The 25822-nt window shown below is 42.8% G+C and overlaps 1 protein-coding gene and 1 long non-coding RNA gene across 3 annotated transcripts; one reads left to right on the top strand and one right to left on the bottom strand.

The window, feature by feature from the left end:
* LOC310756231 lies at window positions 1-8664 on the bottom strand. Its single transcript, XR_014544768.1, has 3 exons — window positions 8571-8664; window positions 711-768; window positions 1-325 (listed from the first exon to the last, which is right to left on the bottom strand). It is a non-coding gene; the product is annotated as an uncharacterized lncRNA (long non-coding RNA).
* On the top strand, window positions 7731-22589 carry LOC310756230 (neuropeptide Y receptor type 2-like). Of its 2 annotated transcripts, none has more exons than XM_083599936.1 (2): window positions 7731-8037; window positions 20567-22589. In XM_083599936.1, exon 2 carries the CDS (start codon window positions 20629-20631, stop codon window positions 21787-21789), a length of 1161 nt encoding a protein of 386 aa, XP_083456062.1. In that variant the 5' UTR covers window positions 7731-8037; window positions 20567-20628; the 3' UTR covers window positions 21790-22589. The 2 variants fall into 2 exon arrangements, with proteins under 2 accessions (XP_083456062.1, XP_083456063.1); XM_083599937.1 differs by lacking the exon at window positions 7731-8037 and adding an exon at window positions 18015-18702.
* The last annotated feature ends 3233 nt before the right edge of the window (window positions 22590-25822 follow it).

Genomic DNA, 25822 nt, shown 5'->3' with positions numbered 1-25822 from the left:
ACACCCCATTGTGCCAGGTTTAGGGATGTGGGGTTGAAGAAAGGTGGTAGTATTATCCATCACAATGACTTGCTACATGGGTTAGGAATTCTGGGCTCCCTCATCCCCTTCTAAAGCAAGACTTTGTGGGACACAATTTCTCCACAAGATGGAATGTTTAGTGGAAAAGTGATAATAACCAGGTGAAATATGAATTTAGATTTTGTACTGAGTCAGACAACAGTTTTTCAGAGGCCTCCAGGCAGTTTTTTCGGTGCCCATGTTTGCTTGCTTTCTGTTCTATGGCCAAATTTGGGCTTTCAGTGCTAGCTGCACCCTTGGAAAGCTGAAACGAAGAAGAATGGTCACTATTTCTGCAGCAGTAGATGTGATTACATTTTGGAGTGTCATCTAGTAGAGCTTTTCTGAGAGGTGAATGGTCTGGTCAATGCTTGAATTATGGGGGAAAGATTTCTTAGTGGAAATCTTGCCTTTAATTCTCTTCCCAATGTATTTATTGATGATGAAAACTTAACTACCCAGGTCTTCAATCAAATGATTTCCAGGGTGGTTTTTGCTAGTTAAACACATACCAATAAGATTGGTCTAAAATTGATAACAGCAATAGTACCACAACAGCCTCAGCTTAAAACTATAAAAACCACCAGATCTAAGAACTCACTAGTTCACAGAGTGCTGGGCAAAAATAATAATAAAAGAATAAAAATCACCTGGTGCTGAAAAAACATCAAACTCGGTGCCAGGCAAGCTGGTATTGGGGTGCCACCACTGGGGATAGAAGAGAAATTTAATTCAATATGCATTTAAAGCCAAATCTATCTAATTCAGACCTTCTGAAACAATATGCAAACTGAAACACAGCTAGCATACAGTGGTACCTCGGGTTACATATGCTTCATGTTACAGACTCCGCTAACCCAGAAATATTACCTCGGGTTAAGAACTTTGCTTCAGGATGAGAACAGAAATCATGCAGCGGCAGCACAGCGGCAGCAGGAGGTCCCATTAGCTAAAGTGGTGCTTCAGGTTAAGAACAGTTTCAGGTTAAGAACAGACCTCCAGAACGAATTAAGTTCTTAACCCAAGGTACCACTGTATATTACAGAGAGCTCCAGTATGTTTGGTGTTGCGGAATTAGGTGACATCCATGTAGGTATGCCCATACAGAGTGCTTGTCACACAGTTAGAATGTCTTCAATTACACCTGCCCATTCATCCCCCCCCATCCTCCCATACCATCATTTGACTCAAGGTTGTACAGAGATTTCTAAAAGAAATCCAGGTCAGGATAATTATCTGTAACCTACAATCACAGCAGTGTTGAGCACCACAATGGCAAATCAATGCGTTGGCAAAGGTTTATGACCTGTGGCGCGGCTTGCAGCGGATTTCTATATTACGCAGATCAAGAGGAAATTAAGCTTGACCAGGTTTATTATCCTCCAGCAATAATGAGAAGTGCTCCTCGGTGATAAGGTTTTGTTTTTATTCTTCATCTATTTCATTTGCTGGTGTAATGGCCTTGTGCACATAAAACATAAGGTCGTTGGTTTAACACTATTGAGAAGCTTCTCACTGTCCCCTTCTTTGCAGCCTTTTTTGGATGGGCCAAAGCTGTGACCAGGAATGGCTTCTGTGTTCCATCAGTGCTCCATGGTGATTTCTCAATATCCCAGGCCCCTTGACCCTGTGTAGCTGTGGGAGAGGTGGAAACTCAGACTTCCCCTCTGATTAAGCAACTCAGAGTCTGCAACAAAATATGATTTGTTAACTGGCCAGAAAATTTAGAATTAGCCCCCCCCCCAGCATCTAATCTTTGGTTGATAAACCCTCCACTGGGACCCGATTTAGCTGTGGGAGAAGAGAAAGGATTGATTTAAAGGACATATGTAGTCTGGCAGAAGTTTCTGCATTAATATTGCTGGCATCCAAGCTGTCAAGATTCTGTATTGCGCCACCGCCGCCACATTCCCCAAATTAATAAGAGTCCTTCTTGCTTAATTCTCCCTACCCCAGACTGCTCTTGTGACTGAATGAAGAAATGTCATTCCAATTAAGGGGGAATAAGTCCAACAAATGGCTTTGGGTATGGATAATTTTTTTGTCACTGAAATGAGCAGAAGGCAAACCTATTATTCCATTTTAGGACTCTGCGCCTAAATAAATATGTGAAGTGATGCAAGTTTCGATCAGCATGTCAAATTTGGAAAAGAAACTTGCAGGTTCCTTCTCCTTTCGGTTACTTACAAGTACTCTGCATTTGGAGCAGATTTTGAGGGGGTGAGAGGGGAAAATGAGGTTGGGTAAATCCAGTCGCACAAGGGTAAATCTGTTACTTGAGTTGAACAGCCACTTTGCATAAAACCCTTCAATTCTCATGAAGAACCCCAAAACTGTGCTCATTGATCAAAATAAAATAATACAGAAATTAAGCAAAATTCCCTGTACTTTGCTATGCATAATTTATTCTGCTCCTAATGATTTTAATTTCTAAGGACACTGAATGCACTGAGGCAATAGGAAAAGGGAAAGATGAGGAAATGAAGGATAAGTGTAGGTAGGGAAAGCTATGTACTGGAGTTCTATGCTGGAATTTCTGCTCTGCTTTTGAGTTTTGGCTGGACATTGCCCAACATTCTCAGCCTTTTCTTGTGGCCACAAAGACTGGGAACTTGTTTTTTAAAAACCAGAATTTGGATTCTGAGGAGGCTGAATACCATACCAGGCCAGAATCTGACCCTATTGATGTAGTCAACCTCAGAATCCACAAATTACACACACTTCATCAGATTCTCAGGCATATGTACAAGATTCCAGTAGGGTTCAATTGTTTGTTTGTTTGTTTGTTTGTTTAAAAAAACACTTTACAGCATAGTATGGTGCAGTGGTTAGAGTGCCAGACTTGGACCTGGGAGCCCAGAGTTCAAATCCTGGATCCCATGAAGCTCACTGGGTGACTCTGGGCCAGTCACTGCCTCTCAACCTAACCTACCTCACAAGGTTGTTGTGGGGTTGAATGCATGCCACCTTGGGCATATTGGACAAAAAGGTGTGATTTAATGCAGTAAATTAAATAAATAGAATAGAATAGAATAGAACAGAATAGAAAATAGAATAGAATAAAGTGATGTAATTATATACATTCCTACTCAGAAGGAAGTCCTATTGAGCTCAATGGGGCTTACTCCCTCGCAAGTGAGAATAACAGATTGCAGCCTCAGTGTTTCACTTCTTCTCTGCACCATTTATTACTATAGAAAGCAATTTACAAAATCTTCCGAAATCAAAATCTTGCCGTCAAACTACAGTATCCAAATTAAGTAATGTATGCAAATTTGCTTTAAAATGCCTGAATTATTTTTAGTTCCTCCCAACATCAGGATGGAATGCTATGTGTGCTTTTTCCTGGTACAGAGTTGTTGCCTTCCCCCCTCCAAATGTATCTGGCAAAGTTCGGAGCCTTCAGAGAGGCTGCCCGCTTCCTACGCCCCTCCTATGCAGCATATCTACTGTCTGCAATACGGTGGGGGAACGCACAACCAGCTTTCTAGAGGTGAGTTCTTCAGGCACACATTTGAATGGCTGCTAAATGGTATGTGGCAGACCTGATGGTGAAAAGACCTGTGTATATTTGTTTTCTCACACAACCTTGTCAGACCATTAAACTTTGGATCATTAAACTTCATTGTCTTTAGATTATCTCAAGTGAGCACTCATGCTCAAATGCCTTCTCTCAAGGGGCCAAAGACTGACATTCAGTTATCTTCTGCACAATGCTTACAATATCCAAGCAGCCTGCCAGGTGGATGGAGACAGAATGCCGATTCTGTACTGCGTAGTCTAGCTGTTGCCAGATGGAAGGTACGGCTGCTTGGGTCTGACAGAGCATATGGTTAGGGCGCTTGGAAATCTGCTGTGACATATTCACTCCTTGCTCCTGGCTATTCCTACAGAGCATCACAGACTTGGGCAATCTCTAGGCGATCTTTATTAGGGGTACGTATGGTCCCATTTGTTGTTAAAGCACTCATCAGAGACTTCTGAGTAATGCTTGCCTTGTAAATTAACAAGTATGGTTACGCTTATATTTGCTGCATATGCTCATTTACTGAATGGCTGGAGGCCGCAGGTGACTTGAAAAGAGATGCTAATGTGCTAAAGGGAAGGATAATTGCATTTTGAACATGTTTGCTGCTTTCCTTTGTCTGTTGCACCATCTGGCTCCTCTCCCGACAAAGAACCCCTTGCCAGGTTTCCAGCAACGATCTCCTTGGAGCCAGACGCTCGCTATGCCTAGCTTTGCCTCTTTGGCAAGGGCTTGCAGCTTGAGATGCACCTGACTGCATCTTGAAGCTATATCGGCTCATGTTTCTTGAAAGCAGATGAAAGCTCTTCATTCTTGGGTTCTACGTTGCATATTTATCAGGGCTTTTTTCAGCTGGAACTCACCGGAACTCAGTTCTTGGTGGGCGCCCTTGCCATGATAAGAGAACAAGAGCATTATAAGAGAACAAGGCATTCATGGTGAGTTCTGGCACCTCTTTTTCTAGAAAAATAGCACTGATATTTATCCTCTCAATACTAGACTGGGGAAGGGCTGTAGTTCACTGTGTCTCCAGGCAGGGCCAGCAAAGATTCCTGTCCAAAGTCCTGAAGAGCTGCTGTCAGTCAGTCAGCAGTAGTTGGTGGGACAGGGCAGGCAGGACAGCACTGCACACCTCACTTCCCAATCACTGCCACATACTGGGGGAGAGACAGGGCAAGACCAGGGCCGGATTTAGGTTTAATGAGGCCCTACGCTATTGAAGGTAATGAGGCCCTTTATTTGTCCAGCTGTCCTTTGTCAACAACAAATTGTCACTGTTATAGACTTCCAGAATGGATTAAGTTTGAGAACCAAGGTACAACTGTATATAGAAATGAGCAAACCAGTGATATGTTAGGGAGCAGACAGGGCCCATTACTCACATCATAGGCCTAGGACACTCGTACCCACAGGACCGCCTCTCCTGGTATGCCCCACGGAGGACCTTGTGGTCTGCAAATAATAACATCTTGGAGATCCCAGGCCTCAGGGAGATTAGGCTGGCCTCAACCAGCCACAAGAACGCTCTGCCACAAGAGATCAGGGTCCTGCGGGATTTGACATCTTTCCGCAAGGCCTGCAAGATGGAGTTGTTCCGCCAGGCCTTTGGTCAGGGCTCAGCCTGACTCCCCTTCCCTTTTTGTATAAGAACTAGTACAAAAGGGGCCTCCCAGCATTCTCACAGGCCCATATAAGATCAGCGTACACAGTTGGGCCTGATGAGCATTTATTGTTCCTAATCCTGCGGAAAGCCATCTAATTCAGATTTTAATTCTATCCTGATTTGTTTTTAAAAGGTGGTTTAATTATTGTTTGATTTTATATCAGTGTTTATATTTGATGAGCCAGTGTGGTGTAGTGGTTAAGAGCGGTAGTCTCGTAATCTGGTGAACCGGGTTCGCGTCTCCGCTCCTCCACATGCAGCTGCTGGGTGACCTTGGGCCAGTCACACTTCTCTGAAGTCTCTCACCCCCACTCACCTCACAGAGTGTTTGTTGTGGGGGAGGAAGGGAAAGGAGAATGTTAGCCGCTTTGAGACTCCTTAAAGGGAGTGAAAGCCAAACTCTTCTTCTTCTTCTTCTTGATGTTAGCTGCCCTGAGCCCGATCTCGGCCAGGGAGGGTGAGATACAAATACAAGTTGTTGTTGTTGTTGTTGTTGTTAGAGCCTACACAACACAAAACACTGTTGCTGTATGTAGGTTTTATTTTATTTGTTTTTTATCTTATATTTTGGAAATGTACATCCAGGGTTTTTTTCTTTAAATTTTTTTGGGGCCCCCAAGAGAGTGGGGCCCTAAGCTATAGCTTGTTTAGCTTATACGTAAATCCAGCACTGGGCAAGATGTGAAGGGCTCAGTGCTGCTGTGCTCACACTGCTGAGCTCCTTGCTTCTCCCCTCTCTCAGTAAGCAGCAGTAACACTCGGCATTGGGAAGCCAGGTGTGCAATGCCGCCCTGGCTGTGCTGCCCTGCTGAATGCTGCTGCTGCTGCAATCACTTTAGACAATACTGAGCTAGATGGCTCATTGGTCTGACTCAGTCTAAGGCAGCCTCTTTTGTTCCTAGATTTCAAGCTGAAGAGACTGGGCACTTGCAGGCCCTGCCGGCAGGAAGCTCAGCTGCATAGCTGTTATTTGAAAGACTACTCTTTCTAAAGATCTGTGGTTGGTTGCTATGCTGGCTTTCAATCTTGGGTGAACTTCTGCTTCATACCACCTTTTTCCCTGTTTCTTTTTTCTTTATTTATATTGCTTTCTATCTAATAACAGAACAATTGAGAATCAATGCGGTTGCCGTGAAATATATATTTACATGTAAATCATGCACCAGGGTTAGGAGTGCACACAACCCCCTTGAGAAATTTTGATATACTTATCAAAACATCTTCTTTTCTCCCCCCACGCCCCCTTTTGCTTCAGAATTCCTTGAATCATTTGCTCTGGCAGGAGCTTCTGGTTAGTTTTGAAATTTCACATGTGGTGAAACTTGGTATCCATTTTAGGATACTTATTTATGTTATCCAATTCACCAGCACATCATTCCTTTTGTTATCAAGTGTGCTGCCACAATTCCTCCAAATGTTTACCAATTTTCCAATTATGGGGCTGCCTCATACACAACGTTGTCCTCACCAAAATGCCACCCTTTTCTGCAGAAAGTCTAATAAGTAAAACACAAAACAAAACACGGAAACAGTAAATCATGATTAAATTGGGGTAGGGGAGATATGGGGTGGCATTTTGATGAGGATGGCATCGTGTAGATGCTGTGAAAAACTTGCATGTGTGAACCCACAATAAACTGTGGAAGTTCCCTAACTCTGAAAATGGTAAGGACAGGGTATGTGTGTATATCAGTACAGTTCTTAAATGTGAGATTCATGTTCTTAGATGTACTAAGGACCTATGGAACTAGGCCTGGTCCACATTGCTTTTCTTAAAAAATAAATAAATAAAAGGTTTACATGATACTCTGCATTCCATGCACTTATTTCTGGTATTGTGATTGCTGCATGTGTACTTGAAAGTAAGCTGTATGAGTTCAATGGGAGTTCCTCTGAGTAAGTATACATTGGATTATTATAGCGATGAAAATATCATCCTCTCCAAATGAAATCATGAGGCTTTGCCATTAGAAATGCAATAATCAAATAAATAAACAAGTTATTTGAATAGTGCTGCCAGATGCAAGCACATCACATACTGTAGGAAACATTGTGCATATCCAAAATGGCATACTTTGCTATGATATGCTAATATGCAAGCAGACCTACAGTTACTGCAGATATACAACAACTAGGAAAGGTTAATACCTCATGTGTATTTAAAAATATTTATCACGTAATGAGAAGGCATGGATAATGGCACAAAGAAAAGGAGATCTTGCCGAGGGCTATCAAGCTGCTCAGTACCAGGGGCAGACCTAGCACTGATCTTCTGAATGCCATATAGATGGTGCTTTAGCTGATGTGCACCATGCTATCTGTAACCTATATTTCATTGCCAGAGAATCCAGTTTGGTCACCGTCATAGGATGTTTTAGCTCAGTAAGAAGCCCAGTGGGGGCTGAGCAATCCCTGAGCAGCAGCAGCAACCGCTGGCGCTCTCTCTCTCTCCCTCCCTCCCTCTCTCCCTGTGCTTTGCTGTTGGTTAAGCACACTCCCCCTCTCTTTCAGCATCACGGAGCATCCAGCTTTGAGGGATAGGGATTGCCAGTCATGTTCAGAAGTCAAAGCCTCCTTCATCACCTCTCCCTTTGTCAAGAATGAAGCAGGTTCTTGGGGAAAGGGCTCCTTTGTAATTGGGTAGGGGGAGGAAGGCTGCTCTCTGAAAGTAATTACTTTGAGAAAGTGCTTTTGTCTCGGCCACCACGAGATATCACAAAGTGGAAGAAGAGTGCAAAGACAGAAGCAAGGAGCTTGGTTCGTCGCAGCAATGAAACAGTAACTTCAGGTAAGTGGCTTTCCTTTTATTCATCATCCAGGAAGGACAATTAGAACTGCTTTTTCATTTTTTGTGAGTCTTATTTTGTTGGTGGGAGAGAAGAGTTTGTACCTTACTGTGCAGCTGAGAATTAGCATGTTTTATCATCCCCTGCCATCACTTATAAAACAGCATTCTTGGAAAGCTAATTTTAGTCTGAAGACAGACAATAGTTTTTAAGAGAGTTGAAGGTGGGAACATGGAAGCATAGCTTCACTGTGGAGCCATATACCCTTATTTCTTTCGTCTCTGGTTGAACATGTTTTGCAGGGTTTTTTTTAACCACTGCTACACAAATTTGCAAAACCCACGAACTGAGACAATAGGGGAGTGATCGTTCACGCAGTGTAGCCTTGTCACCTTTGTTTCTCTGAAAGGAATATTGTCTGTTGCTAAGCCTCAGGTGGTGGTACAGAGACACGTGCTGCAAGCAATAGTGCTAGGAGTTTCCAAATGTTTGTGGGATGAGATGGAGAAAGATATGCAAAAGGTGGGTCACTCACTGGTCAGCATATATGACTTCTTCCGATCTCCAGAGCACAGCACAGCAATGTTGGAGGGTTCTGGTCTCATTCACCTTCCCAGGCAGCTTTTGTAAAACAGTGCAAAGTCTGATTCTTCTGGTCACTGACTAGTTATAAGCACTCTCCTTTATCTGCAGATGCTGGATTTACAGAATGAGGGACAAGGTTCTTGCTGGTGCACCTTGGCATGCTCTTTTGCCAGCTACATTCAGTCTGCTTCTGGGCTGCATCCTACACATAGAATTAAAAGAATGGGCCAGTTCTTGAGCATTCTGCAGCCTGTAACAGCTTCTGTGTAGCAGTTAAATGCAACAGAGATGGAGTGACTTTTCAGGAGACTCCAGGTGCCTCCAGATATTGCAAATAGGCCATTGAGATATCACAAGAAAGTCATTGGCAACAGGTAGTTTTAAAAAACACAACTTACTGGATTTCCCTCAGAAAGGGAAAATTCAGGTTCAATGGTAGAAAAACTTGGGTTGGCATTTTGATGCCAACGATGTCATGTGAACACAGCAAAAAACAAACTTGCATGCATGAGGAGCATTGGTCCCACAAGACCACCCACCTCCCTGTTGGGATATACAGTACAGACTTCCAGCTGTGCCTTCTTGCTCTCTATTTCCTTCCTCCAACACCATGCTTGTCCTCCCTTTGCAAAGTGCATGGCAGATCACATCCACAGACATAACTCTTGACTTATTCCTGGCAAAGAAAGTATTTCACTAGTCCAACTGCACGGGAAACTCATGCTTGAGGAGCAGTGCGGGCATAGGTTTAAAAAAAGCGAACCCCTACAAGTGTTCCTTACAATGGGAATACCAGATGCATAACCTCCCCTATGCACAATTCATTTGTTTCCCCCCTTCTAGACAGCTTTGCAATTTACTCTAAGTGCCACCAGAAAACAACTGTTTTTCTTGCACTTGTCCTAAGGAGTGAATCCTGTTGAGCTGAATTTCCATGAAATGACATGTTTAAGAATATCTGGTGTCATCTTCAAATGCATTTCAAAATGAGAAAAAAAGCTTGCTCAGATAGAAATATCTGGGTTGGGTTGGTTCAACAGAATGAAGCTATGACAGACGTCATGAATATGGTGTCGGACATAGCTCTTTGTTTTGCTGGATTTGTAGTCCAGAAGTGTGAAGATTGGTTTGGGTTTCTAGCACAGGGCCTTTGGCTTACTGAGCATGGAGGGGGTCCTTGAGGAGTGGGCTGAAGATTGTGCTCTGTGGTGCTTCGGGGCATTCCATTTTAACTTGCAGTTTTGTGAATCCTCCGTACTTTCCCTTTGCCCCTCACTTTCCGTTGTCTGAAAGAAGCATCACACCGAACAAGGAACAGCTGTTTCTGTTGATCCCCAGAGCCAGATGCTTGACATGACGAAACAGCACCGATTTGGAAAAAGCAGAGTGCTGTCTCACGCTAAATGTAAAACATTGTTGTTGCAATCATCAAAAAAACAACACAGCTGAACGGAGAGTGTTGGTGGCTGCCCCCTCCTGGCTGTGTTGTCTGGATCTTTTCACAGAGTATCCTGTCTTCAGAGCACAGCCCTATCTCTCACCTTTCCTTTGGGAATGTGGCTTTAGCCACCTGCCCAATTTTAAAAAAATAATGACAAAGAACTGACTAAAAGGTGTCAGGCAGCGATCAGATGATACCTTTGCGGTGAGTGATTTAGTACAAAGCAATGTACACAAAGCCGTACCAGGCAGACATGAGGTTCAAAGTTGTGCAAGTTGTTATAGGGCTGCTGTATAAATCCCTCATTTGAACTGTGCTGCCTGATCTCACAAATCCCTTGATCTGCTGTTTGGACAAGTAGGGATCATTCAGTGCTGGTACTGGCGTAGTTCCAGATTCCCATGTGGCTCGCAGGTGTCAGATACATCAAAACAAAACAAAACAAAACAAGGCAGCTCCCTTAAAAGCTGTATTCTGCCACTGGATTTCTGAGCCACCTGGGACAAATCACTTAATTAGGCTTCATCATTTCACCTCCCTGGCTGTTTTCTCTTGAGGTCCTGGCAGACACAGACATTCCGCTAAGTTCCTAAGTGCTTTTGAGGAATTGCAGACGTTGTAAGACTGTACAGAGAGAGCAGCTGTGCTTTGAATATCGCTGAAGAGCGACCCAGTGATACTTTGTGAGAGACACTTTCACAATGCACCCTCAGCTTCTTTGGTCAGAAGTAAGTCTCAATCAGTTTGATGGAACTTGCTCCCTAGTAATTTTGCAGAAAGGTGAATGATTAACAACAACAACAACAACATACATACATACATACATACAAATGAATAAAAATGCAGTATTACAGCCTTACAGTGCAATCATATCCAGAAGCAAATGCTCTTGAATCCAATGAGATTTTCTGTCAAATAAGTGTACATAGGAGTGCAGCCATGTGTTATCAGAGTACTTGCTATGCAGCCCCTCCAACCGCCTGGAAAGTCTGAGGGACAAAGGAAGTGAAGACTAGGAACAAAGGCAGTCTTAACTGAATCCTAAGCCCTTGCTCAGCCCTTCTGGAGGGAGTGAGGTGGCTTCATCTCTCCTCCCGTGGGTGGGGGTCAACTGTAGTGGAGAGCCTCCCTACTGAAAGCAAGGGCAGCTGGGAAGATACCACCAGCAGTGTTCTTCTTGACTGTATTAGCTGGGGGTGAGAGCAGAGCAGAACAGGGCTGGTGATGGATCTGCAGGATCCAAAGCCAGTTCATTTCTGCTTTACCAGCACGCCAAGCTTCCACCCTGGTGAGCAGGAGCTGGAGGGCTGTGGATGTGGCAATGAATTCACTGTTCTGTGCCTCCCAGCCCCTTGCTAGAATTGGTCTGCTTGGAAACAATCCTATGAAATGTTACCTGCGAGTAAGCTTGTTGGGGCTTACTGCTGATCTGAGTAAACTTGCATAGGATTGCAATGCTAATCACATTTTATTCTTCTTGCTGGGACCTAATGGTCATTGGTATGCTTCCATTTCTGCCTGCCCCATCCACCAGTACACAGTATTTCAAATGCTTCCAGGATCTGAGGTAAATAGCATTGCACTCCTCCCAGGTGCAAAAAGTTAGCTAGTTGTTCTTTAGAAATATATATTATTCTCAGCATTCCCTCATCCTCTACAAGGCGTGTTTGCTATTTTTAAAGGTACCCCTTACCAGCAACCTGAGGGAAGGGTGAAACAACTGGTGTATAATAACTGCAAGAGTAATAATGAAAGTTGTGATAAGAAAAGGAAATTAATTGCCAGAGGAAAAGGAGCCAAAGTGATAACTGGGAGAGCATGGAGGTAAAGGGAAGCTGTGAAAGTTTAATTTGACACACAAAGATGGGGATTTAGCAGCAGTTTAAGGCTCCTCTTTTATTACTATAAAAAGGCAAAGGTAGATAAACACTATTACACGGAGAGCAGGACAACAGTTGGAGAAATTACCCTGAGTTGGAAGGAAATGTAATGTCTCTTTGTACGTTTCATGGACAAAGCTGGTGATGGAAATGGCTTTCATCCCTTGATAATTAGATATGAAACAGCGAAAGGCGGCTGGGGCGGTTCAAACACCCTTATTTCCAGCTTTTCACTAATGATAACTTGTGATTGTAAAGGGTCCTCTCCTCTTGATGTTGTTTTCTTCTAGTCTATATGCTTCTCCCATTCCATTCACTGGAGGCAATCAAAACTCACTGCTCTTGGGAGGAATTTTTTAATTAAAGTGCTCTGTTTCTACAGAGTGTGTTTTTGGTTATCTCTTCCCCTTTCCCTTGTTTATACGTGCCTTCTGTCACTAAGCTACTGCTAACTTCCAAGTATTATTCCAGGTAACACATTCGGGTAAAGCCCACAATTTGTCATCTACGGAGTAGGGCAACTATAACAAATTGCAGTTCTTTTAGGGGGGAATGTGCTTTAAATATATGGTGTGTACATAGGGCAGGGGTCCAGAAAGCTCTGAGATGTAGAATTAATGTCCAAATTAACAAATTTGGTACATTGGATCAAAAGAGAATGACAAAAGCCTGAAAAGGTTGCCAAAAATGCCCCCTTTAATACTAGTTACCAAACATTGATCACACAGAAAGAACGATATTTACCTTCTCGTGATAATTTTTAAACCTAGAATAATTAATATTCAGCTGTATCACTTGTTATGCCCATTTAACAATATCAAAGGTGGAGAGTATACCAACCATGTTTTCATACAAATATGAATCTGGTGACAAAACACTAACTTCTTAATTGCTTACACACACACACACACACACACACACACACACACACAGTGTTAGAATAAATCCAGAGTCAAAGCAAGCAGAAATGGAGAAATACAAGCATAACCCAGAAATCCTGTGGTAAGCAATTAGAGCTACAGTGTGTTGTGGCAAATCCCCCCCCCCCAAAAAAAAACCCAGCAGAGCCCTGTGGCACCACTAACACCGAAAATTGTATTGTGACATAGATTCCACATCTTCAGTAGGGCAGGATAATTGAGGCAGTGACAGATCAAATCTGGAGCATTAGCAGGAGGCTTTCAGTTATTGCACAGCATGCCATGTCATGAGGTTAGAGGCTCAGGAAATTAGGAGAAAGCCTTGCTAAGAAGGGACTGCAATCCTCTCCTGCAAGTTATCAGTGCCCTAACCTGTTGCCTTCAGAACAACAGCTCTCATTTTAAAAAAATCTGCTCTGAAGGCCTGAATCAAGAGTCAACCTAAGATCTGGGCAAATATTTACATATAGTAAATATTTACTTACTTATACTTATTCACATCAAGAGAAAATTACCCGAAAGTCTACTACTTTTGATGGCAGAGGAAGGGTTGATCCAGCACTAGGGTAATTTCTGATCCCATGCAAATATCAGTAGATCATTATTCCACCAATCACACCCCTAAGGAAGATCGAGAACTTTTAGAATCATATTACTAGGGTAGATCAATTCTACATTAGGGTGCTGTTAGTGTTCAATAAACCTTGTAGTTTTGCAACTGTTTAGATAATCCAAGCTCCACCTTTCATAGATGGCATCTACCCTAGAAGTACATGCCCACTAATGTTATCAGATTTCAATTGTACTGTAGTCACAATATCAGCAATTCAAGTCCTTTGACTTTGTTGTCTGAACTTAGATTATTAGCATAATGGCTTCTAAGCTGTTTCCCTCTAATCTTACGGAGTACCTTAGCCTGATTCTCCAGCCTATATCATCAAAACATATTATGAGATCTTACTCAACTTTAGTTGACCTCTAAAGTACTTTCCTGGCTTTAATTAAATCCATTGCTTCCTAAAAGTCTATCATGTTGGAATCTTATTCCGTTCCATTAAAAGGTCTACTTAATTTATGTAACAATCAACTTATTTCTAGTATAACGTTTCTGAATCATGGGGGCTCACGTTCCTCTATTTCTTTTTAAATCCCTCTAGAGATGCTGGCTTAGACATTCTAGTATTCTTTGTTGCATGGAGGAACATCATCATGCATGCCCACAACTTGCAGTCTGAACTAATCCAGTCCAAATACAGGCTGTGTACACATAACCAGATTGAGTTTGGGACTGAATCTGCCTAGATGGATGACCTCTGTTGGGAGAGCAACAGGGGAACTGCAACTCTGTTACTCTTACTAGATTTTTCATGGGCTTTTGATACTATTGACCATGGTATCCTAATGGATACTCTACAGGAGATGGGTTTAAGGGCACTGTTCTGCCGTGGCTCTGGTCTTATCGCCAGGACAGGTTCCAGAAGGTAGCATTGGATGAGTGCTCCTTGGCCCCCTGGTTATGTGGTGCCACAGGGCACTATCTTGTCTCTGAAGCTATTTAACATCTACATGAAGCAATTGGGAGCAGCCGTTAGGAGTTTTGGAGCAAGATATTTGCTCATGATACCCAACTTTAATTCTCTGTAATTTCTAAATCAGGAATGGCTGAAAAGGCCCTGGACTGGTGTCTGCATAGAGCATTGGGCTGGATGAGGGATAATAAACTGAATCAGACAACTTGCAGGATGGAAGCTCTGTGGGCAGAGGCAGATGTAGGGCAGCGCAATTGTTTTTCCCATGCTGGGTGTTGAACCAAGGGGGAGAGCTGCAGGGCATCGCAACTGTGACATAGTGCACACACAGAACAGAAGGCAAGAAGTGGTGGGCCAACTAATTTTTGCCTCACACAGGGCACCACTACAATGTGAAAGACCAAAGTGGGTGGGGGAGGGGTTTCTGGGTCCAGGAAATCAGTAAATTTCCTGCCATGGCAAATGTATAGTTTGAGAGATCTTCTGGATCCAGTTCTGTCACAAAATGATGGCAGAAGAGTGTGGAATTTGGCATAATCAGCTGGCAATTGCTGACATAGCTTTTAATTGATATCTAATTCCCAGTGCTTTTTTGGTGGGGGGGGGGGGACGCAGGGGTATGCATACCCCTAAACATTTTGTGAATCTAAGTTTAGCCTCATTGAGGGGCAGTATTTCAATATGAGTAGGAAAATGAGAGTACCCCTAAACATTTTTTAAAGAAAAAAAAAGCACTGCTAATTCCTCTTCAAAATGTGCCACAGCGATTTCCTTGTGACAGGGAGTTCCATAGTTTACCTTTCCTCCAGTTGCTTCTGGAGGTGTCATGACTCAGCAGAATTTGCTGACCCAGAGGCTCCCATGTGGAGAAAGCTTGTTATTTTATATTTTTCCTCCCATACTCATGCCTTTCAAAGTATTTTATTCATCTCTATCATTTACCGTTCTCTTCCTCCTCAGTTTGTGGGGAGAAGAAGGAATAAGGTCTACATTCTCTGATCCCTCTTCTCTGCTCCTGTTATGCACACTTATTCCTCCCATAACAGCTTCTCTCTGTTATCTCTTCCTGAGGGCCCTTTCACCTCAGAGAAGGGAGATTCTCTCTTCCCACCCAACTCAAACCTCTCCCTCTCCTGGTCATATTCATTCAGTCTCACCTTCTTTTCCTCTGTCCTAGCACATGACACATGCAAGCACATGCGCACACACCAGTTGCCCACTTCCTAGCACCACTGCCTAATGGCTGGTTGTTTTTCTGAGACAGCTGCCATTTTGAAGGCAGTGAGGGGAGGCTTGCTAGCTAAGAAGGAAGACTGGGCTGTGGGAAAGCGAGTAACTGTACATGTGTGTGCATGAGACGGAAGGGGGCAGAAGATGCAGCAGCAGCACACCACACTTGCTGCTTCTTTTCCTCTTCCTCTGCCTGAGCATCCCTTCTGCCTCTTTCCTGTTTTTTTCCTCCTTCCCTCACACTTTGCCAGCAACTGTGCCCATTCCTAATCTCTTTCCTTCTCTTTTTTTCCTCCCTCCAACTTCATGCACTTCAGTCTCACTCTCTAGTCAGCTCCCACTCCCATGAGTGCCTCTGTACTGCACATGTGGGAAGCTGCTGATGCTGGAATCATGGGTGGGATGAAGAAGCAAGGAAGCACCGGGCAGGCCGCAACACTGAGGCTGCAACCTGAAAGAGGGCTGAGGCTCACTGGTGATCCCTTGCTCACAGTTTATGAAACCCTGCTTTGTATATTCACTGCATTAGCTTAACTTGTCCTAGTATCACCTTAACTGTTTGGCCATGACCCCTGCTAGTTATTGCTTCTATGGGAAAGAAGACACATGAAAGTACCCAAAATGTTTGCCACCAAAAAGTTTAATAGTCTCTTAGAGCTTTTACAACTATATCATGTCACAAATGAATTATTCTCCCTGTGCCAGTCAGCAAGACTGCTTAGCTGTTGCTTGATTCTTACGAAACACCAGCAGTTTCTCCATATACTCAAGGAGCCTGCCTGGCTACAGCTTAAAATTTCAGCATGTCTTCAGCAAACGTGATTTCTGTTTGGGTGAAATCCACTGCATGATATTAACTAGTCTAGAAGCATTGCAAATTATTTTTGATCACACTTATTACTTTGCCTCATTTCTGAAATGCATTAATTAATTCTGAAATGTTAGCCTATTTTTTAAAAAACCCATTAAGACACTTAAAACAAATAATCCGAAATGGTCCGAACAATAATTGTACCTCTGACTGTTCACTAATTGTTAACTTTTAGAAATTGCAGTAATGGTTACTCTGCAGCTAATTGTTTGAAGTGGGAAAAATATGAAGAAGACAACTGAGCAAGCATAATTTGCTGTGCAGCCTTTGTCCATTTCAGCCTACTTGCAAAGGAGATGAGTAAATCAAGTATAATTATCAGATTTACAGTATCATAGAATTGTAGAGTTGGAAAGGATCCTGCAGATCATCTAGCACAACCCCCTGCAATGCAGGAATATGCAGCTGTCCCATATGGGGATCAAACATGCAACCTTGACATTATCAGCACTACGCTCTAACCAAGTGAGCTATCCATGGCTATCAGCATGTGGAAGTCAATGGGACAGTCAAGCCAAATACAGCGGTAAAGGGAATGGTATCATGGACACACATGGGAAAAACCTGCACAATTTATTAATTTATTTTTGCATGGTCTCAATATATTTTACTGGATAAAAGGGTCTTATAGACAAACTATCGCATGCTCACGCATGTTAGGACATCCTGTGTTGCTTCAGCTTGTGTGTATACCTCAGTGTTTATCCTTGGAACCATCAAGAGAGATCTGTGAACCAATAATATATAAGGTGACGAAGAAGCTCAGACCAATCTAAATCAGGGTGGCTGATGTGGATTAATATCTGCAGCTACATAGCTCATCTGAATCCAACTGAACTAGTCAGAAAGAGAAGGATAATTTTAGTCATTTAATTTGTCGTTGTTGAATTTTTATTGCCAGGGTGGGGAAAATGTGCTTGTTGGGTTTGTTGTTGTTGTTTTTGCCTCAGGTGTCGAAATGACTTGGCTGGCTTTGGACATTATGCACATTGACCTTGGGGGTGGCGGTGGAGAATGGGGTGCCATTTGCCACTTCATATCAAGCAACAAAATGTCTTGGGTCAGCCCTCGGTCAGATGCTCCTTTTGATGTGGAGCAGTGATGTGCTACCCCAGCCCAAGCCACTAATGAATGCATGACTAGAGCTGGATTGGGGCTGGATTACTGAGTTTATATACCACCCTTCATCCGAAGATCACTTTATCAATAAAATATAAATGTGCTTAACTTGGGCTAGAACTGCAACCACAGTACTGAACATAGTTTGGTGTCTGTAGGCAATACTTTTAACAGTCAGTGTGGTGGTGAGTCTATTTCATGATAACTTTTAGATGTTATCCTAGACAGCTCTGGCTAAATATGACCACTAGGCTTTTCTGCAATGCCTATAGGCAGTTGCTACAAGAGTAATCTGGTAAAATCAGAAGTGAACTCAGCTGATCATGCAATTAATACCCATTTCCCTCAACTTTACAAATGTCCAGTATGGCAAGTAGTAGGGGTGGAGGGTGGGAAATGGCAAGAAAAATAAGCCATACCAACAGTGAAACTTAGCACATGTTAACACACAAATTTGTGGCCATGAGGGTTAAATACACAGGACAGTGTGGGAGCCTTTGAAACACAATTCCCAACCTTAATCCCATATGTCACCAGCTTTTGAGTTGTGTCATGAGTTATTGTTCATTCTTGCTGAAAAGTTTGGGTCAATATGACCCCTACAGCACAAGGGAGGCTTGAGCCAGAAGAGTGTTTCTGGGCAGCAATGAAGTTGAACTGACAGTCTTTATCCTCACAACTGTACAGAGGGATATTAATTTGTGTTTCATAGAGAATCTACCACAAAAGTCACCATCCCAGATCAACCCATTGGTGTTCATCTCTGTGAGCCAATAATATTTAAGTGAGGAAAGAGCTCAGACCAATCTAAACCAGGCCCCTTCCTCTCTTCCCATACAGCAGAGTTTAGCAGCCAAGCAACATGAATTCCTGCAGCTGCTCCCAAGAGGGATTATGAACTTTGTTCTACCAAGTGATAAATGGACAAAGGGACATTTATTATGAATTGTAACATAACTTCAGCCTTTATCACCATCTGGTCAGCCATTCTCTCTCCCCACCCATTTGTTTAAGGAACCACTGCGTGCATTTCACGGAAAAACTCAAGAGAACAGCCACATGGTGAAAAATAGATGCTCCAGCAACAACCAGGTCAATGATATTTGTGGTCCAAATTACTCAGTTCCACTAGCTTTAAACTAGTTGTTTGCATGTTGCCCCACTGATTTCACTGAGTCTTCATGATCCAATTGTTGAGGAGTGTAGCATGTGAAATGTATAAACGTTTCTTTTGAGAGAATGAATGCAGGTTGCTTAGGAACAAATGCAAAAACACAATAATCACATTTTCAGGTTCACATAACCTTTCTTCAGGCTAAAATGGAATGGTCAGAGCAAATGTTTGGAATGTTCCAAAGGGGAGTGATAAGCAGCTGGGTGTGCTGGATGATGAGATAATTATCATCTGGAAACTCAAGGCGCATTGGGGATATATTCATTTGAGATGAAGCTTAATGGAAGTTGTAAATTAGAAGCTGTGTCTAGCTCTAGGAAAGAAACATTATCTTGTTCAAATCTGCATCTTGGAGCTTGCTCACTCGTGCATGTAACTCACTTGATTTATTATCACAACCTACCGTCAAGTTATGCTAGCTTCCTGAGTCCAATTGTATCCCAGAGTGTAGCAGCCTTTCTTCCTATCCATGGCTACTTTGGCAGAATCATAGGATGATTTAAATCAGGGAAATTGGGAACATTGTCCCTCTTCATTTTATCTTAAAAGAACAAAAAAACAAAAAAACAAAAAAAACCCACAAAAAACAAATGCTGGGAGATCCACTTATATCTTGTTTGGCAATGATAGTAACTGATAAAGTTACTAACCCTAGCATACCAATAATTCACAGATTCAGATTATGAAAACAAAAACAAAAAAATTGAATTCTGTATACTATAATGGGAAAAGTTTACAGTTCCAGAAAGTCCTCCAGGCCTTCCATTTGACAGCCCAATCCTAAGTATGTGTATTCAAAACACAGCCAGCTCCACCTTTGAGGGGGCCCTCAGCTACATGAACTGGTGGCTGCAGCACTCTGATGAAACAACTTTGTAATCCCCCCAGCCCAGTTCCCCCAACAAAGGATCTCTACAAGGTGTTGTGGTAAATTTAAATAGCAGCTCCCATTTAAATTTCCCAGTGCCCCAAAGCAATGCTACTTCAGGGGCACTGTGGGAAATTGAACACACAGCTCCAGAATGCAGCTGATGAGCAACCAGTGGATTGGACTGTCAGTCAAAGGAACAGGCTAAGTGGTGGTGCTCAGCCCAGCCAGGGTTCTGGGCCCAATGGGTGCCTAAGGATGCTACATGACCCCCTGTGACTCAGACGTTGCTTCCCACTGTGTTATTTCACCCAGGTAAGTGTGTGTGGAACTGCAACTTTATGTCACTCTCATGGGCAAACTACCACAGATTCTATTACCTTCCCAGTCCTTTATTGATTTATATATTTATTTGTATTCCTTCCCCATCCTTCTCTCAGATTTAATTATTCTGACAAGCAGAGCCCATGTCACCAGAGACCACGGAGGCAGATTGCAGGCCAAGGGCTGCCTGTTGTTAGCAGCTAAATAGAAGATTTGGTTTATCTGATTACATCAGCATGACCCTTTCAGCCCATTCAATTTCAGACAAATAATTTTTTTGAAGTAAATACATTTTTAATGCAAATAATTCAATTGAGACCAGCCTCTTAGATCTTTGGTCAGCATTAATTTTATCATGTGGATAAAAATGGGAGATGGGGCATCCAACTGAGTCAAAGAACAGCCATGAAAACGTTGTATGGAAACTATGGACAATGAATTTTAATTGAAAGAGTGTTGGTAGGCCTTTGGGAAAGAGCCTAATTTGAAATGCTCTCTTGGATATGCTGTTGAAACCTGAAATATCTAGGGTTTCCCCTCCCTCCTATCTAAAATATCCTTTTTGTGTGTTCTTGTTTCTATGTTCACAGGTGGAGTTGCAAACTTTACATAAATCATTAGCCCAGAAGCGAAAATAAGCCAAGAAATAGGAATGGGGCTGCTTGATCAAGCCAACAGCACTATCATCCTGGAAGAGCATAACTTGGATAAACAACTGCCGTTCAGCTGGCATGCAAAGGGCTTTGCCACCCCTAGCCAGGGGCTTGAAGGATCCAGTAATGTTATGATGGACAGTACCAAGATCCTGGGAGTCCAGATCATATTGATAGCTGCCTACTCCCTAATCATTCTTCTGGGATTCATTGGCAACTCCTTAGTAGTCTACATGATTGTGAGATACAGAACCATGAGGACTGTAACTAACTTCTTCATAGCTAACCTGGCTCTGGCAGACTTGATGGTGGACACGCTCTGCTTGCCCTTCACTTTGGCCTACACTCTGTTGGATGAGTGGAAGTTCGGGGCTGTGCTTTGTCACCTGGTCTCCTACGCTCAAGCTTTAAGTGTCCATGTGTCTACTCTCACCTTAACTGTGATTGCTCTGGACAGGTACAGATGCATTGTTTTCCATTTGGATAGCAGGATATCCAAGAAGGTCAGCTTCACCATCATCGCTTTCACGTGGCTGGTTGCCGCCGTCCTAGCCAGTCCATTGGCCATCTTCCGAGAGTACAGGTACGAAGAAATCCCATCCATCAATCTCAGAATTGCCGTCTGCTCTGAGAAATGGCCTTCTGAAAGCAGGGACGCCACCATATACAGCTTATCCATGCTCCTCTTGCAATATGTCCTCCCTCTTTCCATCATCTGCTACGCCTACATCAGAATATGGTTCAAGCTGAAAAGCCACATCAGTCCCACTGCTAGGAGTGACAGTCACTGCCGGAGGAGAAAGACCACAAAGATGCTGGTCATGGTGGTGGTGGTGTTTGCAGTCTCTTGGCTCCCCTTCCATGTTTTCCAACTTGCCGTTGACCTTGACCTGGTGCTCATCTTCCATGACTATAAGCTTCTTTACACCGTGTTCCACGTGGTGGCCATGTGCTCCACTTTTGCTAATCCTCTGCTCTATGGCTGGATGAACAAGAACTACCGCAATGGATTCCTCATGTTCTTCCGTTGCCAGAACAAGCCGGAGAGGCTCTATACGGAGGGCTCGGTCAGAGGGCGGTCTTACACTTTCCGAGCCACCACCTTGAATGACAGCATCAAGCACTCGACACTCAATGGGCAGCTGCCCACGCCAGTTTAGGACCACAAGTAGCTGTGCCTCCACAAAGGGGCAGGAACCTCGGTGGCATCTACCTAGGACTGATGCCTTTTCTAAAACTCAGTGTGTCGTATTGCCAAAATAGTGTTACTTGTCATAGCCTACATGGGAGCACATTGTCTATCTGTCCAAACAAAGAACCTCATGCACTGTCTATTTTGTCTCATGAAGCAAGTTAACTAAACCTTGCTTTGAATTCTGTGTTGCTTCTTACATAAGCAGCATAAACATGTTGTTCACAGAATGCTTTCAGTTCAGTTCTACCATAATCTGAGAGAGGAGAGAAACGGCGAATAGGACTGGCTGTTTTAGGCAGCCTCCCCCAACCTAGTGCCCTCCTGGCATTTTGTACTACAACTCCCATAGAGTTGGCTCTAGTTACAGTTAGGTAGCCATGTTGGTCTGCCATCGCCGAAGCAAAATAAAATAAAAGTTCCTTCCAGTAACACCTTGGAGACCAACTAAGTTTGTTATTGGTATGAGCTTTCGTGTGCATGCACACTTCTTCAGACACCAGCATGGCCAATTGACATGCTGTCTGGGTCAGATGGGAGCTGTGGTCCCAAACATCTGGAGAGCACCAGGTTGGGAAAGGCTGGTTTTAGGCATCCAGCGGGAATAAAAGTATCTGCCTCCAGTACTGCAAACTACAGGACAGTATGCTATTATATATTAAATGCACTGTATATTCTTCTAAATGACATGTCCTCCTGTTCTTTTGAATTTCTCATGCCAAAGTCATATTATTATTTCCAGTTTTAAAGACTGAACAATTCATGACCCATTGTGTGCAATTTTTAAAATAGGTATTATAAAACAATTGAGAAGCAAAGGCTGGGCGTTCAGCACATGGATTCGGCTGAAATACCAGATTCTTCTAGGTTTCCAAACTATCACAAATGATGACTGCTCAAGGTTTGCATTGGTATCTGAAACTAGAATGGTTGCTGTCCAGAATGGCAGCTTTTCATGTAACCAGATGTGTACCGATAATAGTGTCTTGAGGAAGGGATGTTCATACTGCATCCTTCGCTCAGCCTCTACTTGCACTCCACTTCTAGCTCAAAGGGCAGTATTTAAAAGCTCTTTTCTTTTTAATGCTAATTTTCTTTCTGAGCAGAAATTACAGGCATCCTCCCTGGCTCCTCTTCCTCCTATGGAGTCTTCCTTTCTTTCTAGATATGGTGAATATACACCACTGTGTTTGTGCATGGAGTCACCTACACACATTCATAATTTTCCCTTTTAACAGACAACTATATGGTCGCTTCTGAAAGTCACTTCCCTTTTTGCCAAATGTTTTTGAGTGGTCCAAAACATTTTTTTAAAACTGTGCTCTCTGGGTGGAGAAGGTATATATGCACAGGAAATATGCAAAACATTGTTCCAAGACAGTGAAGGCCAAAAGTGAAGTGACATGTGCCAGGTAGGCATGTTTGGAAGTGAAATATGGGGCACAATCTACTGGAATTTCTGCTTTCAAGTGAATAGAACTTTCCTGTCCTTAAAAGGTCACTAATAGGACCAAACTGCACTTTACATTAAACACATAGTTTGGTGATGTGTGCTTGTTTTTAAAACTTTAAATAGCAGCAGCCACAGAATGTGTGTGTGATAAGCATTGGAAATACAAGTGTGTGGGGTTAATCCATTCCACTCCTGAACGTTCCCCAGCCCTTTTAAAATTGAAAAAAAAAAACAAGCACCCTTTGCCATAGTACAGACCATTTTATTCCATTTTTGACGTCATTTGCTCACTCATTCATTCCTGAGAATCTAGATGATGGGCACTTCTGCACTGTTGCTATTTTGATAGTTGAGTTGATGCTTTTGCATGACAAATCCATCCCCCCCCCCTCCCAAAATGGAACTTTTTGCTATAAGGAACATTATGAGAAACATTAAGGAACATTATGAGAAAAATGCTCTGGAAAGTGTAGGATAACACTTAATGCAACACCATGTAACAAATCAGAATGAATGTTCAGGAAATAACTGACATTGTCCAACCTTCCTGCAAACTTTGGGCAGACAGGTTTTTAGGTAGTGACCCAAGCTTCTCCCAAACCATTGCATTCCTGTGCTGTTCCTATTATCACCCTAGATTTTTCAGTTTCTGTTCTTGAAGCGATTCTTTTATCTCCCAACATGGTTTTAACACATTTCCTTCAGCCTGATGTCAACTGACTGCTGTGCTACTGTCTCACAATTTAAATAGTTTGTGGGGCTGGGAGGCCCAAATTTTCCTTCCCTTGATTTCTCCCTTTTATGTTTTTGTCAGAAAGATAGCCAAATTAACTTGAAAGGAATAGGGAAGGAAAGAGTTGGTACCTGAGTAGTCCACCAGGGGCATATCTCCCATGACTGAGCAAATACAGTTAGGGCTTTGCCCATGGGTGCACTTTAGCTGCCCTATTACCCACTCTTGAAAAAATGGAGGCCTCAGGACAAGAAGCAAAGTGGGAGGACAAACAACAGTGCCAACAGAGACATCCATCACCTCAGGAGAAAGATCTGGGGAATCCCCTTTTGTCATTGGGAGGGCAGTTGGCAGGAGTCCCCTTAAGGAGAACCAGAGAGGGTAGCTGCAGTAATAAAAGGGTTCCAATGCTGACACACCAAAAATGTTCTTTTGAAGGGGAGGAAGGATATCGAAGTTGGGGAATATCTCCTCAGAGTATCTGGAACGGTAGTGGCAGGGAGAAGGATCGGGTAGCAAATTTCCAAAACATAGCTATTTCTTTGCATGAGGACTATGCCACATGCAGCACAATACTGCCATTCCTGCTCCACACACACAGAATATCCCATGCACTTGCCCGTATTGAATGTCTGTTTAGCAATTCTGTTGCACCATCATGCACCACACATCAGGTTACTGCTGCTGCAAGCTGACATATGGCGTCACACATATTTCCATGACAACAAGGACATGCCAAGAGGAAAATCACATGGGTTTGGTGAAGCAGGCAACATGAGACTACTATAAGTGACCTGTTACCAGACATTGCTTCTAAGGGTTCCTTCTTTCTTCACAAGGGTAGCAGGATTTGTAAAGGTAAGTGGAACGACGACCTAATGACAAGGTCAGAATTTAACACCTCAGTGCTATTTTGTCTTAGTCTTCCCCAAAGAGAATCTCCCACCCACCCTAGACTGGTGCTCCTTGCCTTATGAACCTTCACAGGGATTGCTGATGACATCTGTAGTCATCCAAAATTTCAGAAAAGCCAAGACAAAGATGAACTTTTCATTTAGATAAAATTAGAGTAATAATATTGGAGGACTCTTGACCACTGTCTGATTATTTTTTAAAATGCAATTAGGGTGCTTTGCTTTAAATACCATTATATATTAATGCTTTATCTCAGGAGAGAAAAATAACCAATATGCCCCCTCTCATCCCATGACACAATATTTCCCCTGGATTCATAAAATGCATAAAAAACCAGCCTATACCACTTCTTTCTTTAAAATAAAAATCTTTGAGACTTTGACAGGCAGAGAAGCATATTTTTAACTTTGCCATCAAGAGAGGTTTGATTGCCACCGCACTCTTAACAGCTTGTCACTTGCGTCATTTGAAGTCTATGCTCAACCAGGTAGAAAATGAATTTCTCCCAAATGAAAAAATAAGACTTCTCATACCTTCTTAACATAGAGGAAGAAATTTGCAACTCCTGACTATATAAAACAATAAAACAGGACTTACTTTGCCCCAGAATCTATTTCTGGTGCCAAGGCTCAATTCTTGAACCTATCAAGCAAAATTATATGGAAGTTTCCTTCCAGAGGCTCAGAGTGCATTTTCTCTCAGACCTAAGTAACTGCAAGGCAGATTTCATTCATCAGTTATTGGAGGAAGGATTTACAAATCTGAGGGATTAGGGGAAAGGTGCCATCTTTTCCTCTAAGCACTGAGTATAGAATTTGCCATACTGTGTCAGACTATTGGTTCTGCAAGGCTAAAGTTCTGGGGGCGGGGGGGGGGGGGGGAAAGGAAGGAAACTTATTA

Source organism: Podarcis filfolensis (assembly GCF_964270895.1).
Source record: "Podarcis filfolensis genome assembly, chromosome: 2".
Taxonomy (NCBI): domain Eukaryota; kingdom Metazoa; phylum Chordata; class Lepidosauria; order Squamata; family Lacertidae; genus Podarcis; species Podarcis filfolensis.
The sequence above is the reverse complement of the archived record's forward strand: the minus strand, read 5'-3'. Positions and strand labels throughout refer to the sequence as shown.